The sequence below is a fragment of the Bombus vosnesenskii genome, unplaced genomic scaffold, assembly GCF_011952255.1.
Source record: "Bombus vosnesenskii isolate JDL3184/JDL3185 unplaced genomic scaffold, Bvos_JDL3184-5_v1.1 scf7180000013311, whole genome shotgun sequence".
Lineage (NCBI taxonomy): Eukaryota > Metazoa > Arthropoda > Insecta > Hymenoptera > Apidae > Bombus > Bombus vosnesenskii.
The window spans coordinates 970,522-986,865 of NW_022882959.1; the positions used below are offsets into that span (position 1 = coordinate 970,522).

Sequence of the window (16,344 nt, forward strand, 5' to 3'; positions counted from 1 at the left end):
TTTTAGATTCCTCGACTAATTAACTAGAAGCAAAAATTTATTTATACAATTTACAGTAATTTATTTGTAGATCGCCACAATGTTTAGGCTGTTTTTGATAGTTCAATAACGAAGCTTCTGAGACAAAATTTATTAATTTCGAATGAAAAATGAATTACCATAGTTGAAATTTCGAAAACATATTTCATTTATTTGCATCGTAACGCTTTCACGTTTACATTATAAATTGAGCTCTTGTTTGAAATATTTTGTCGTAAAATCGTGGAACGCAACTGGAATATCGCAACAATGCGGATCATCCTACGTACTTATTCTCTTGCTGAAGTAAGCAAAATACTCAAACTTTTTAAGACATAACATAATTTTACCTCGAGACGCATTACGGTATTACGACATCGAAATATAAATACGAATAGTTATCACTTTTCGCTAAAAGGCAGGTTTCATTTGCATTTAATAAATACACGCTCTATATTTACAAATAAATATCGAATAAACGTTCAATTGCATTTAAAAAGAATGCAATTAACCTTTGCAAACACACTGGTGAATTTGCAAAGAAAATTACTCTGCAATATTTGGGAGTTTATAATCGAACTTGTGAGAATCATTTGTTAAGTCGTGATTTTCAATTTTCTATTTTTTCCATTTTGAAAACTACGTTCATAAAAATATTCATTTGCACACAAATCCACAGTTTAGTGATAATCTAAGCTCTTTCGGGCAGTTGCACGCTAATCATTTACACGGATAATAAAATTGAACGACAAATTTCGCTCTCAGGTGTATCTCGATGCGTGGTTTCAAAATTATAATCGCTCTCAGCGTTCCTTATGAAAATTGCCTTCAGACATATCCCATTAATCTCAAGGGTTGAGACACTCTAGCATTGATTCATACTCTACTTATCTCCATTCGAATAATAGAACACCATTTACGACTTACAAATAATCATTACATTTAAACAAAATTAATACATCATCGCCCATGTATGTACAATGCGTGTGTACGAGGCTAATACAAAATTTGACTTGCCAATTTCGCGACCAAAAATCTGTACGTTCGAATTAATCAATGAAATGATCCGAGGATGAATTCTTTATGAAAGCAAGAGATTCTGGATGAAAAATTAAACGATCTTGCGCGTTTCGAGATTCGCCATGTATGCACTCCATTCGCAGATACTTAGCAGAACGCGACATTCCAATGACGATCGAGAACAAAAATAAAAATTCACTGGCAACGTTCGCAGGTCGTACTCGCACGCAGGTAGACCACGTTCGCGGATCAGGTTCGCAGGCCATGTTCGCAGGCCATGTTCGCAGATTAGGTATGCACGTTGGCATGTTCGCAAGTCACATTCGCACGCTCGCAGGCCACGTCGGCGGACCCGGTTCGTAGGCCGTGTTCACAGATCATGTTCGCACACTAGATACGCGCGTTCGGAGGTCGCATTGGCGGGCAACGTTCGGGGAACAGGTTCGCACGTCCTGAGGCCACTTTCGCATGTTAGCAGGCCACATTCTGACGTTTCGCAGTGCGACATTTCAACGAGGATCGAGGGCAAAGATCAAAAGATGGATACAATGTAAAGCTTTCCCGGAACTCGATATCAGGGGATCCGAGGTGTTTTCTCTGCTCTCTGGCTCAGTTGAGATGTCTTGAATGGCTACCTCTTTGTCTAAACTACACGCGGTGACGTTTAAGTAAATAGCGCCGATGCCAGGAACAATCTTACCGTTCTTTCATAAGTATCACGCAGAAATCATTTTGTTTCCCTTCCGTTCCGTCAGATATCGTGCTGGCGTTTCACAAAGAACAGAATGTTTGTGTTACTTTTAAAATTTTCTTAGGATAGGCGTCAGAAATTCACTCTTCGATCAGGTCGCGGTTACGAATGAATTTCATGAAAAAAATTAACAACAGCGTAACAGTTTGTAGCAGAACAAAACTTAGTTGACACGGAACGATAAAAATTACAGTCGCGGTTTGGACCATCTCTTTTTTTATTCTTTAAAGAAGGGAAGTGGAGTTTTTAATTGGAAATTAAAATTATACGCGTCTTTCTATTTAACGAGAATTGACAAACGAGAATAAAACTATCGAGCGATAGATTCTGATGTACCTGATGATTCTTACTAATCCTCTATCGATCATTGAGGGAATTGTTGCTCACATTTATTATTTACTTACGTATTATTTACTCAAAGACCGATGATATTCATCGACTAATAAGATCAAGATCGAACAATGTTTATTTCGTTTTTTGTCGACTGCATTCCACGCTGTGCTTGTGGCCGAAAGTGCACTCGCACGGAGGATTGCGAGAGAGAAACGATGTCCCGTAGTGGGTTTGCTACTATCATCCAATTTACAAGCGAACCGTGTGCAGCGGTTAATAGCTGCCGGAATAATGGGCATCGTGCAGGTAGTGATGGGATCGAAACGAACATACAGCAAACGTAAATCTTTCGGATAATAAAAGTTTCTTTCACTTCTGTCATTCGTCTAAGACGTCGTTTCTTTTGTTCTTTTTCTTTTATATCCCTACGTCGCGGAGAAACAGATTTTGCGAGTAGTCGTAAAGTTTATTTCTGCGCCTAGAACGACGCGTGTCGTGTGGTCTCGCGCGCTTTCAAAGACCGTATTTTTGGATCTGTACAGTACTCCTCGAAACGGCCGTTATACACGTCGTAATAATTAATACCGCCTTTGCTTGTTGAAGGTTATGGTTTTATAAATTCTGGTTTTATAGAGAGGAAAGCGTGTACAGTATGCTATATTCTCGGAACTTATGCTGTGCAATTTGAAGAATATTGGATTTTTAACGTTTATGCAAATCTTTCCAAGCTCTCTTATTATCGAACCGATGAAAATACTTTCTCGGTATTTTCGACTTCTAACGCGATATTTCTATCGTGAACTAATTGAAAAATTCTTTCGGTGCATTTTCGATCCTTTGCTTACATTTTCTATAAATACACAAATATCTATAGTCTTGTAACTTTTGAGCGAATCTGTATGTGAAAGTTTCCTCTTTTCCTCAAAGTCGCTCTTTGATCCAATCGATACATTTTCAATAACTTCAAACCAAACCACGATTCCCTTGTATAAAAAGTTTATGCGATATTAATATTTCACGAAGATTCAATTTTTTTAAATGCCTAATATCTTGTCTTTATAGCGTTGATCTCCGTTAGGGAACGAATACGATTGACGACTATTAAATTCTACGAATTCCAGGATTTTCTCCTTATTTTATAGGAATTCGTATTTCTCGGCCAAAGTAGATATTACAGATTCGAGTAACAAGTGGATAATAATTCTTAACTACAAGCGTGCTAACAAGAGCGATTTCTGATTTTAAAGAAGCACCACAGAGTGCCGCGAGTTATCTGTCACGAGATCGCCTAATAAAGACCGAATTCTCGAACATCTTTCTACTGGCCAGAGAACGAGGATGCTGTGCTCGTTCACGCTCTTTGTGCGCGACTAGCGTGTTCGACACGTTGGCATCAACGTGACCTGTTAATGGTTCAATCTGCCACAAGATGCGCCAAAATACATTCTCAGAAACAATAATTCTTCTACAAAAGACACTTGGCGAACGTTCCCTTTGAAATCTATTAATTTCCACTAGGTTTTTCAAAATTAGGCGATAGGCTGTATAAAAACTAATTATTTTTTATCAAATATATTACGTTAAAGGTATTTATTAATTAACGTTATCTACTATAAAACCACTTTCTTCAATTTTTGCGTAACAAACATCGTAGAAATTATAGGTTTCGAGATTTTCAAACGTATTATGACTCCATACTGGAAATACTGATAAAAGATGAAGTACAACAAATTTGTAATAAAAAAAAAATCAAAATGGATAGCATACGATGAAATTATAATGCAAGGGACAAGATAAGCTTTTATTCATATATTTTGCAAAAGAATCGTTCAAATCGTCGGAATGTATAAAATTTCTACGAAGAATTATAAATTTCTCACTTTGACCATTCTGATAGTTCTAGCGTCAGGTAAAGGTATCGCGTTTCCTTCCAATTTCACCTACTTGAAAGTTATATCGGATTATCTATCATCGAGGGAGCCTCTTCGCCCTTTGTGCGATGCAAAAGCCGGGAAACATCAAATCTTAGAAATAATTTTTCCAGTTGTAGATATTTAAGAGAAGGGTATCAAACTATCAACCATGAAACCACGTTTTCAAATTGAATTTTGGATTTGCACCCTCGGATTTTGATTAAAGATTCGAAAGAGTACGGATTAAAAGATCGCAAGAATGAGATACATCGTTCTGTTCATTGTAAATATTATAATTGTCAAATATTTTGGAGCAGGAGAAAAGGTAAAATGAATGGGTAAAATAATGAGTAATGAAAAATCTCGAAGGGTAAAAAAAAATCGAACAAAAATGTGTCAGTTTAAGCGTTCGTGTATTTTTTATGCAAATTCTAGCAGATAGAACTGGACAACAATCTCCGTGAATATGTTCTGACAGCACGCGAAAATCGATCCCATCGCTATCTGCAAGCCGGTTACGCAAGAACTCGCCACGTGTCTCGTATGAATCGCAATCTTCTATGATAGACGTGACAGAACAGGAAGGAGGAATGAGATTGCGAACAAGTAACTATTCGATTGATATAAATATTTAAATCGTTTCTCGTTATACAGGACCCGTGGCGAATGTACGATTTATTTACAGTGGTTGAACATGAGTGACGAGAAAATGAGAAACTATGTACATAAATGCGCTTGTGAAATGATATTTACGAATACTTGGTGGAAGAAGTATAATGAATTTTCTAATATTTTTACACTAAACTTATCAATGCTTTATATGTTACATCTGGACTTTTATTATTTAAGAAAACTTATTCGCATTTCATGCGTTTTAATACATAGGCGTGTAAATTAAATCGATGAAATATTGACGAAAGTTTATTGAATGCTTTATTTAGGAATATAATACTAATTTCATCGTTAAAATAATTTCTATGTTAATTTTTAATCTTCTAATCTATATTCAAGATTGTCGGGCAAAGTTACGAACGGTGCTCCTTTAAAGGATATTTATACATTTATAAGAGATTTACAAGACAGGAAAATATTTAAATCTAAAATAATTACCTATAAAAACTTATTAAGTCTAGATACACCGAATTAATTTACACACCTAATATTAAAAATATATATATATATATTCCATAATAATAATTATTCACATTTTTCTATTTTTTATTAAAAAATAGAGACACAAATAATTAAAACTATAGAATTTTTCAAACGTTTCGCTATACTTCTTTCGATACTTCGCTAAGTCCGTATACGCTACCCGTTAGGTATACTCTTGAAACAGTAGAATTTGAAATGGCACACTCGAGCGTTCAGAATCGAGAGTCGAATTAAATAAATTAACTAATACAATTGAAAACTAGTGGCGAATGACGTCAAACACATCTGGTGGTTCGCGACCCTCGAATTATTATGCACCGTTCGAGCGTGCCTCGAGTATCTCACTATACAGTACGGAGGCAAAATTGAACGTTGTTAAACGACACGGCTATTTTCTATCGCATATATATCCGTTTATTTATATCTACATACCTATTTACTCGTCTTTCAATTCGCAATACACAATTGCATTTCTCTTTCACTTTCTTCTTTCATCTTGTCGAGTTTGTTCTTGCCGGATCGCAATATTCGCGCAATGATATTTCGTAAAACTCGACAGTTTAAACAAATTTTTAAATCGTTCGATTTTGCCTCGAAATAATTCCAATGCTGTGGAACAGTTTCTCTTCTTTTCATGCAGAACAAGAATTAACGCTGTCCAGGCTGAAAAATTCAGAGAGCTTTCCTCTTGCTCTTTTACATAATTGTATTAAGCGATTCGAACTATTCAGAAGTCAATCTGACCAATTTTATTGGAAAATTGGTTCCACTGTTCGTGAAGTTAAGCGGTAATTGCGTGTTACGGTATTTAAATTGTAAGATTTTGGAAATTGTCGAATGGCGCAGAGTCACGCAGAATCTAAGCTCCATTCTATAGAAGCGAATTCTTTGATTTGCGAAAGATACCGCGCTATCGCATCTTCTTATTCGCAATAATTTACTAGTTAATGATGTTAGTGAATTGAATCGAATAGGATAATCATAGGATACGTAAATTGTAAGATTTCATTTGTTTTATTATCAAACTTATTCCATTATTCTTGTGATTCGTTTAACCCTCCTATCGTATCAGATAATAATGGAAATTCGTCAAAATCTTAGAACTTTATCTCGATCAACAAAACCAAAAGAAGAAACATCTGCATTAAAATTTAAGAATGCGATTAAATCGCGTAAAATTGATTAAACGCAATAGGGATATTAAAGGCCAGATTGACTTCCTTCTATTCAAAATGACACGCAAATAAAGACGAAGCGAGAAATTCTCCACCTAAACCTCATCATCCAAAAAGGAATCGCGATTCTGACTTTGTTCTCCGAGAAAATTCCGATCGCCTCGCATATTTCGTCTGCCTCTCGGTTGCTCGGTATTTCTTACCATCGTCCTTAGTGACTAGTTCGTTCAGCACTAATTTATTAAATGTAGAATTCCTTAGCTCTAATACTAGTGAGATCATTGTTCGACAAGGGAGCTGAAAGTGACCGGCAACTTAACGAGAGCAACGAAACGGAGAAACAAAATAAAAGAAAAAAAAAAAAAAATAAAGAAAGAATCGCGAACGAGTCCGACTAAACTTATCTCTCGTATGTACATTTCTGTGTATGTGTGTGTATGCGTCTCGTTAAAAAAAAAAGAGCGAGAAAGACACGAAGACAAATAATAATAATAATAATAAAATAAAATAAAACGAAAAAATCGAGCAAAAAAATATATATACATACACTTATCGTATAGGGTTAGGTTAGACGTGTTACAACACTGGATTTAAGTCTTTCTCTAGGAGATCGCGCGCGACTGATGGCCCGGATCGGTTTTCCCAATTTATTACATACGTATAGCTTCTCCATTTTTTCGGATTCAGCCGCGATTACTCGTGAATGTGGATACTCCGCGTCACGAGCAGTGCTTCCAGAGACATCGAGCGTCGTTTTTCAAGCGATGCGATGGCCCATATACGAGAAATCCACCGAAAATTGACCATCTTATTTCCATCTTTTGTATCATTTCTCCATCTTTTATATTTTTCGTTTCCTGTTTTTTATCCATTTGGATAATTTTACTCGACTAATATGTTAAAAATTGCAGAGTAGATCAGATTGTAAATTTCCAAGTCGACCATTCGCGCCGTAGATTCGAAGGGAGGACGATCGAACGACTTACTCTTACTCGTCTCTGATCTCTTTTCCTTCGCAACTCCAGAAAATACAATGACCAATTTCTCACTATTTTATGGGACTAGACATCTTACTGACTGCACGCTCTCTTTCGTCCGCCTCTGTCCTCTTGGATCAGCTTCCTCACGCTTTCTTGTCCATTGGCCTCATCTTCCTTAGATATTTTGTTCCCTCTCGCGCTTTTCTTCCTTTTGCTCGTTTAGCTCTCTTTGTTTGTTACGATTGTTTCGAGTTCGTGGTCTCTTCGACTGTCTCGACGGGTGCACGAACGAAGGAGGAAAGAAGTTAGAACACAGAGAGTTCGATGCTAAGATGAAAGAGGTGCTTCAAAATGGCGCCTCACGGGTCGTTGTTTTTGTCTCCGTTTCTACCTCTTTTTTCAATGGCGCACCCGATTTCACGCCCGATGTCTTCTCTAGCATCTGCAACGAGAAATAACAACTCTTATTAGTTACGAATTCCTTTAAATTCGTTCTCCGATTCTAAAATACAGGCGTCTGGAATTCGAACGATTAGCGATTTCCTCGATTATCGATTATTAGCTAAATAACGTACGAAACTGTTTGCCTAACATCTCTGCCAGTCCGATTATTTAATCTCAGAACACAGATATTCGTTATTTTCATGATCGACAATTTGTTTGATTATCGATCTATTAATTGAATAATATTTCAAACTGTCATGTAAGTAGAAATTTCTTTGAACCGGTTATTCAATCCTAGATCTCAAACATTCGTAGTTTTTTATAATTCGAGAATTTGTCTGATTATCAGTTATTAATTACATAACATTTTAAGCTATCGCTCAATAAATTCTGCGATACAGCATCGCAAAGATAAAAATTTATATCAAGTTGTAAATTTTTTATCGACATTTGTGCTTTTTAAGAATGTATTGGGTAATAAGAAGATTTTTAGGAAAGGATGAGAAATCTAATTTCGGCTTTCCGTGTTTTTTCTCTTTTATTGGACGTAAGATTGATTTGAAAAAAAAAATCGCTCGAGAGACTATCGCGTGATATTTATACGGTATATCGTAATGATGTCGTATCGTTTGCAAAATACCATTGAGAAAAGTAATTTAGAAGATAAAAATTGCACGTTGAAGATAAGAACGTCAGACTGGGAAATAAATGCAAACACAGCGCGAGACTCTGATCTAATCCCTTATCATCTTTGTTTGCTTATTATTGGATCTCGTTTAATTTCTGTTATAATTCGATAATTCTGTAACACTATGGAAATTTTATTGTAAATCTGCTGATTCGTTGAACGGTATTAATCCAGAGAAAATATTTATTTCCTACAGATTAATTTAAAAATTCAGATAGAAATGTTCGAAGGAAGAAGGGAAACGATAGTTCGCGACGGTGGTAGATACCTTGCCAAGACGACGACGCCTCTGTCGTCGATGCCTGCAGCCGCAATGGCCGGCGCGATGCCTTCTCAACGGGTTTTTCCTGTCGCAGCCGCCGGCGTCGTCGTCACGGTCCATGTTAGCCCCCTTCTTTCGTGCTCCCTTCGACCCGTGGATTTTACATTTAATTGTACCGTGGACGTAGTCGATGTCCGACCTCGATCTCTCTTCCAACGACGACGAGGTTGCCGACCTCGTGGACAGGTACGGGTATTTTTCTATCCAGACCGGGCTGTTTCTGTAAAAGACAGAAACAAACGTGGCGAATTATGAAAATCGGCAACGTTATTTCTTGAATTGTTTCGTATCTTAGCTTGGAAGTTAGAAGCGAAAGCGCGATAAGTGCAGAACACGATGAATATCGCGACGAAGATGCGCATGCGAGAAAAATGTCCATATATTTGAGAAAAAGTATTTTATTTTTATTATTAATTCGTTAAACGATGTTACGTGTAATGTTCTTTACTTTTTAAATTCCGGATCAGTCATAGATTGTAAATCAGATATTAAAATATATCATTATATCGTTTCACATTAAAGAACATTATATACGTGTAACATTCTTGAGCTACAAAACTCTACCGTAAGATCATTTTTTGAAAATAGTAATAAAATAATGTAGTATAAAATCTACGACTATGAAGAACAAGATTCGAAGGAAGATTATAACCATCCTTTATATTGGAAGGATTAATTAACAAGAAAGTGCAGATTCATTTACTTCCTTGTTTCTCCGATACGCTTAATTCGTTCGAGCAATGAACCTGCCGGACATACATGAAGTACGAAATACTCGTAGTTGTAAAGGAGGAAATAGAAAAGTGTCAGTGAGATATTTGACAGATGATTGATTAATGAATAAAGAGGTTTGTTAAGCTACCATAAATTACTCGCTGCATGAAATCTCTGATTATTCTCATGCGCTGAGATGTTTCGAATTTTTATATTCTGTAATTACTTCTTGTAAAGAGTATACTCGTTAGAGTGGAAGAAATCATTCATGAAGAGATTATCGTGTTTCAATGTGTGCATGTCCGACGAGGAGTCAACCGAAGTTACTCTTAATTACGATTAATGTTCTTCGTCAGAAGTTTGAGAAGACGTTGATGAAGTCGACCATGCAATGGAAAATAAAACGTAAGAAAATCTTTTCTCAAAGACAGGTAGGTTACACCGGCGTAGCGATTGTACGATCGAGTTTTGATACTAAATCTTATTCGCAAACCGCACGAAATCAAATTCGACGAAAAGAAAGAAATTCGACATCAAGAAAATTCTTTGTACTCGCGATGAATGCATTAACGATGAGTACACTGCAAGCGCTTATGGAAGGTTCACGATCTTGTAAGGATAAATTAAAGAACTAGACTCTGACTAGATATCATAACCGGTAGTTTATTTGTAATATTCCATGTATTTTTGAATATCGTATAATCATATTTCTACTTTTAAATGCAGTCATAAATGTATAGGTACGCGAGTTCTAACAGAGGAAACAAATTATAGCATAATTATTATTAAGCTTATATTTCCTATAAAGCTAGAAATAAACGTTTCGATCTTCTAATAAATAGAAATGGATGTAAGAGGTTAAGAACCACGCCTGATAACGAGTTACGTTAAAAAGATACTACGGCAAGATATAGATATTATATAAAAATGAAACAGTTGAAAATTATAATGTGATGTAACGTAATGTCTTACATATTCAGATAAACTTTTAGTGTAATTATTGATATAAGCTGGTAAGTAAATATGTTACCAGTGATGAAAGACACTGAGATTGGCACATATCGATACTTAATTATTAACAACTGATAAATATAACAATTATCGATGTACTTCGTGCGGCGATAGACGTTTTATTTTCGTCATTTCGTTTATAAAATACCGAACCTTTCAAATTCATTTATTTCGTTCGTAGGTTTAACATTCTCATTTTCTGGAACTTACGTGCATATTTTTCGATTCCTTTTCCTTATTCGCTTAAAATATGATTCATACAACATAAAATAATTTTTCTCGTATTAAACTGATAGATAATAATAATCATGCGATGGCGCGTTACGTCACAAGCATAAACGCGATAAAATAATGAGTAAAAAATCGCACATTCGCTAGAATTGGTTAGTGCGTCCGTCAGTTTGCGATAGTTATCAATTAGTAGTGAGAAATTGAATGTTAGGGCTGCTGTAAAGTATCTAACGTTGCTCGATCACGGTGGAAAGTATCGCCTCGTTGTCTGAAGCTTTCTCCGCGAAGTTCAACCGTAGATTTACGAGCGTCAAAACCAAGAGTAATTGCTCTAACAGATTTAACAAATAAATCAGTTGCTCGGCAAACAATTTCAAATTATAGAGTTACATAATAAATATATTAGACAGAATTTTATCTAAACTACGGTTCACTCTGTATGAAATAAATTTTAGCCATCGAAATAGCGCCAATCGGTCCTAAATTCCGTCAAACAAAATTCAACGTAAAAATCGAACTCTACCGAATAACCAAAGATGCGAGCAACTTCGTTGCAATTTTGACAAACGAACCTAAACCAACGCAACGATGTCGATAAAAACATTGCGTTTCCATCAATAATCCTGTCATCGAGTAATTCCTCAAGCAGAACTTCTACCGTAACAGAGCTAAAAGTGAATAACAAATTAATATCAGTTAAATGGATTTCACCTTGCAAATATAAATTACAATAGACTTTGCTTCGAGCAAGAAGGACGCGATACGTTCTAAGATAGAAGATCTACGAATATTATATCCAAGTTGTTAAGAATCTAAAAATGACGGTTTAACAGCCGCCCGATTAACGGGTTGATCGAAGCGATAGCTGCATTTCAACTCATTGTCCTCGGCGGTTCACGTTTCGAAATAGTACTCGATTCGCGCGTACCTCGTCACATCTGCGATAAACAATAGGCGCGAAATCGATAATCCAGCTGCTTGAACGCTGCACGCATGCGCGTAAGATCTTCTGAGAAGAGTGCGAGGGAGATGATATTGAAAAAGAATGAGAATAAAAAGGCGAAGAAGATTGTTTTATCGATCGTTGAAACAAGATAGACGCGAAAAAAAAACTGTAGATCGAGCGACGAAAGAGATAGCGCTCGATCGTCCTAGTACTTCGGACTAACCTTCCTGGCTGAGGCCACTCCACGCAACCGTGAACTTTAGGAAAAGCGACAGAGATTATCATGGAGCGGCTGATAATCGCCGCTCTCGAGCCTTCTGTCCTCGTCTCTCCCGGTTTCTCTGCGACAATTGAACCGGCCGGACCGGCTAATAACCACGGCTCCGCGAAGCCACCTACTATCGACGTGGTAAAGTCCACCGAGATGAATTCCCTTCTATCGTGAGGAACGAAAGAATAACAAGTAGCTGATTGGAAGAACAGCTCGCCGATGGCAGGCGGTTAAATAGGTGCTTTTCGCGATTCTCATCGTACTCGAGCCAATGACTGATGGAATGCCGATTACGAGCTACGAATTCTGCCTATGGGTGCTGCTTTGATCTGTCGATCTTGGTCTAGTGACAGAATACGTATTTTTCTGCATAAATTTCCGTCAAGATATATTAAAATCTTTGACGTGATCGAGGAATACGAATTGGGACCTATGGATGCTGCTTCGAGTGCCTCTAATACGTTTGGTTTATGGATTTTTGTCAAATAAATTCTTAAGGGTATAATTTCAATAATAATTCGCGATGATAGTTCGTTGGTGTTTTTGGAAGCACAGAGAGTTACCTCGGATACTGCTTTGATCTATCGAGATTCAATTGGTAATCGAACAGATATCTTTTAAACAAATTTTTGAAAATATTTGCTAGTTATTTGAGATAATTCCTTGGTCCGGGATGGTTCTTTGAAATAAAATTAAATAATGCAAATCGATCGGGTGCTCTGATTTGTCACACTTGCGTTAGAAAGTGAATACACTTTTGTCTCAAATTTTTGCTAATTTATAAGGATTTGGAATAACTTTCAGTGAAGAATAAAATATTATATTTGTTCATATTGGTAACGAGTGGATCGATGAACTGAATAGACGATATCTGAATCGAGATTTCGACAGCTGAGCTAAATGTTTCGAAGATAAAGTCGAAACGTTGATCTGGCTTATCAAAGATCGATTTAAATATACATCCGAGTTACGTCCCGTGTAATTCATCGACTAGAATTAGAAACTCGGAATCGTAAAGTCGATTTTTTCATCGAAAAATATTGAACGTTGCTTTCCCTTAAATTCATCTCGTTGTATAAGACGATCTTTGCGAAAAACAACTTCCTTGTGTTATTAATAAATTGATAAACGAGCGCATCGAAAGAGAAATAAAACTGAAGCACGATATACGAATAAATAACAGAAGTAAAAGAAGAAATTGAGTCGCAGAAGCTATTTCGAACTTGGAATGTTAACGAGGTCGTTGGGAAATTAATCTCATGGCCGATAATTGCAGCCGAAATCACTGGAAAAAACCCAAGGCGAGTCGAAGGTTGGAAGTTGTTGCAAAAATCTTTGCATAATGGAATATTCAGACGTTGAACGGGTCAATTTAACAGTTAAATCGGCTAGATCCCGCGAAGTCGATGATTTCCGGCCAAGACAGGAAAGAAATTGATCGTCGCGTTGAATATTTAAACACGTCTGGCGAAGATTGGTCCTCAAGGCAAAGACGAGGTGTTATTGGAAATTATAATGTTATTGGAAAGGTTAACAAAGTCTGAGGTAAGCGACCATAATCGACAACAAGAATAACGTTGATCCCCTGGTTTCGTTTCATCGATCCATCGATGAAACCACCAGAAGATTTGCGAATGTCTCTTGAATTGAATTTTAATTTGGTCGAAGGAGAAAATTAACTGCGCCGCAGCAGATAGATTAAAGTTTCAAATGTTCGATTAACGTTTCAAACGCTTCGCAAACAAAGAAAAAAGCAAAAGATCGTAACTGAAAAGTACTATCACTTTCTACGAAAAGATTCGTTTTCTAGAATCTGATATCGAAGATTATGAAAATATGCAAAATTACGAATAAAGAATAAAGCGTATGAGAAATCTAGTGATTTATACGTGAAAACTAAACTGAGAAGAAACGTTCGCGCCAAAGAAAGACGCACGGTTGTCAAAAACCATGTCTAAAAATGAAATCTTCGAAACCTCTGGTAACTATCAAACTTTTAATAATTCGTCCGGCTAAAACCCAGAAACTCGAGGGAAGGGATCAATTTACTCGTCGAAAAGTCGATCAACCGATAAATAACTATCTAACCGTCGTGCAGAAGCGGCGCAGCAAGGAAAATAGCGTGTACAAAGTTTCGTAGCTTACAGTGTAGAAAAATACCAAAAGAAAAACAGGAGAAACTAACATCCACTCACACGGCGTCCACGGAACTGGACTTCTCCGGCTTGCAATATTGTTGCAGCTGGGTATAGGTGCACGTATGGTAGCAACACTCCTCCGCGAGTCCCGGGCCCACGGAATCCATAGGACTATCCTCGCTGCTGTAGGAAAACGGCTCGTTGTAACCTCGATCCTTGCACGCGAGGTACAGAGCGTCGCTGAGACTTTTCGAGCATAGCCTGAGCAAGGACCTCTTGTAAGGAGTGCTGTTAACCGTGTCGAGAAGCGTGAGCAACATCAGGCCGACCAGGACTATCGTCCTCGCTCTGCTTCTTCCAAACATGGTGGTTTTCGCGCGGCAACCGCTTCGTGGCATTGCGAATGGTACAACTTTCGCTTCTTCGAAAAGACAGCTACGTGTAATTCCCACTGGTAACCAGTCGAACGACACAGTGACGGATTATCGTCGTTCCCTTAATTCACGAAAGCTGGTCGAAAGGTATCGCGTTCACTGGTAAACACGACACGTGCCTTTGATCCGTCCACTCTTCGAACTGTACGAAACTTTTACAAATATTCTTCGGCCGATCGAATGTTCGAGGAGTTGCTCGATTCGGAGATCCTAAACTGGAAACGTGGATCTTCGGAGATACGGAGACGATGTGTTCCGGACACGGTGTACCGGTGGACTAGGTGTTCCAGGTGACCAGGATCGGTTTTATACGCGCACTTTTGCCGATCGTGGGGCTCGTTATCGGAGAACGTGCTCAACGTGGTCGTATCGTAAACGACGACGAAAAGAGAGGAAAAAGAGAGAAAGAGAGAGAAAAAGAGAAAGAGAGGGAGCGCGGTTCTCGTTCCCGAAGATGAGACCTCCGTTGGTACCGAGTTCCTCGGTGCCACTGGTACCGGCTAGCCTCGCCACGCGGTTCTTGTTCTAGATTTCACGGATTAGAGGAGTGGAACAATAAGGAGGCGCAGCTCGAAGGAGGGGAAAAGATCAGCAGAGGAGTAGGTGGCGGAGCGTCAAACGCGATCATAGAGAAGGGGGAGGTCACGTCGGACTGCTGGTGGTACGCGTCCTCGTGTGTGCTTCATAGTAGATCGAGAGAAGGGGTCGATGGAGCGAGATCGCTCGATCTCTGTCACGTTTCTTTGGCCGGTACAGAGGAACCGAACGTGCTAGCCTAGTCATATTCTCCAGGTGAACTTGGTTATCTCTTACGTCCGTCGTCCAATTGAATGTACGACCGTAAAATACCAAGTTTATCACTGATTCGCGTGAAACTGTCATAGAACGTCTGTAGTGTTTTTAGTTCCTCGAGGTCAACCTCGATTTTTCATCAGATACCTGGAACACGTGTACGTAAGATCTGTGCCAGGAGACGGAGGGATAAAGTAACGCGTGAGTAGATACGAAGGTTAAGGGAAGGAGCGTGATATTTTATATTCGTTGATGCACTGAGTTTCGAGTTTCATTCTACGATTAAACGAGGCAAAACGAAGATACTTTGTTGAAGATGCTCTGTTAGGATCTGTCTTTGAAAAATAGCCGATGAATCGACGAAGTTTCGTTAGTGTTCCGATATTCCGCTATTGTATTCCATATTCTGTTCATACATCGATAGTCTAATATTTGTCGCAGACAAAGATCATGAAATACAACGAAATCTTAGGAAAATAGTATTTATCCTCGTAAATTAAAAACGTAAATTCGTACGTTTTAGCATCCAAAGTGAAATAATGGCATCGATCGACGATGTGCCGAATTTCAAAATTATTTGCCTGAAAAAGGTAGGAAACGTGATAAAATAGGAAACGTATCGCGTTCTTCTCCTGCGGTCTTCGTATGCGTTATAATTTAGAAAGAATGTGATTGTTCCTTGGTCAGTGGAAGACAAAGGGGTGGCGGTGGTCGCGGTTTGGTTAATCGCGCTGTATTTCGTCTCGAGTACGATAAATTCGATAAATACGTCCGCGTATTTTCGCGATACACGCCGAGGGGAAACAGGGGACGCTCGATCGACCTCCTACCCTCGTTTCTTTCCGACGATCGTACCAATTCCGATTATCGTCCAGCTACAGAGAGATTGTTCGACGTTTCTATTCATAGAAACCTCGTATGGGGGGTGCGAACAGCCGGGTAGATAACGACCGATGTTTCCACTCGAGATTTAGGAGGTGACGTCCCACTATGAACGCGATTCCTTCC

General features: G+C 38.1%; 1 protein-coding gene across 1 annotated transcript; it reads right to left on the bottom strand.

Annotated features, from left to right (window-relative positions):
* Window positions 1–5,309: 5,309 nt before the first annotated feature.
* LOC117234986 (insulin-like growth factor I, juvenile form) lies at window positions 5,310–15,551 on the bottom strand. The gene is made up of 3 exons (XM_033496592.1): window positions 14,168–15,551; window positions 8,746–9,019; window positions 5,310–7,787 (listed from the first exon to the last, which is right to left on the bottom strand). The coding sequence occupies exons 1-3, from the start codon at window positions 14,506–14,508 to the stop codon at window positions 7,692–7,694; spliced, it is 711 nt and encodes a 236-aa protein (XP_033352483.1). The 5' UTR covers window positions 14,509–15,551; the 3' UTR covers window positions 5,310–7,691.
* Between the last annotated feature and the right edge of the window lie 793 nt (window positions 15,552–16,344).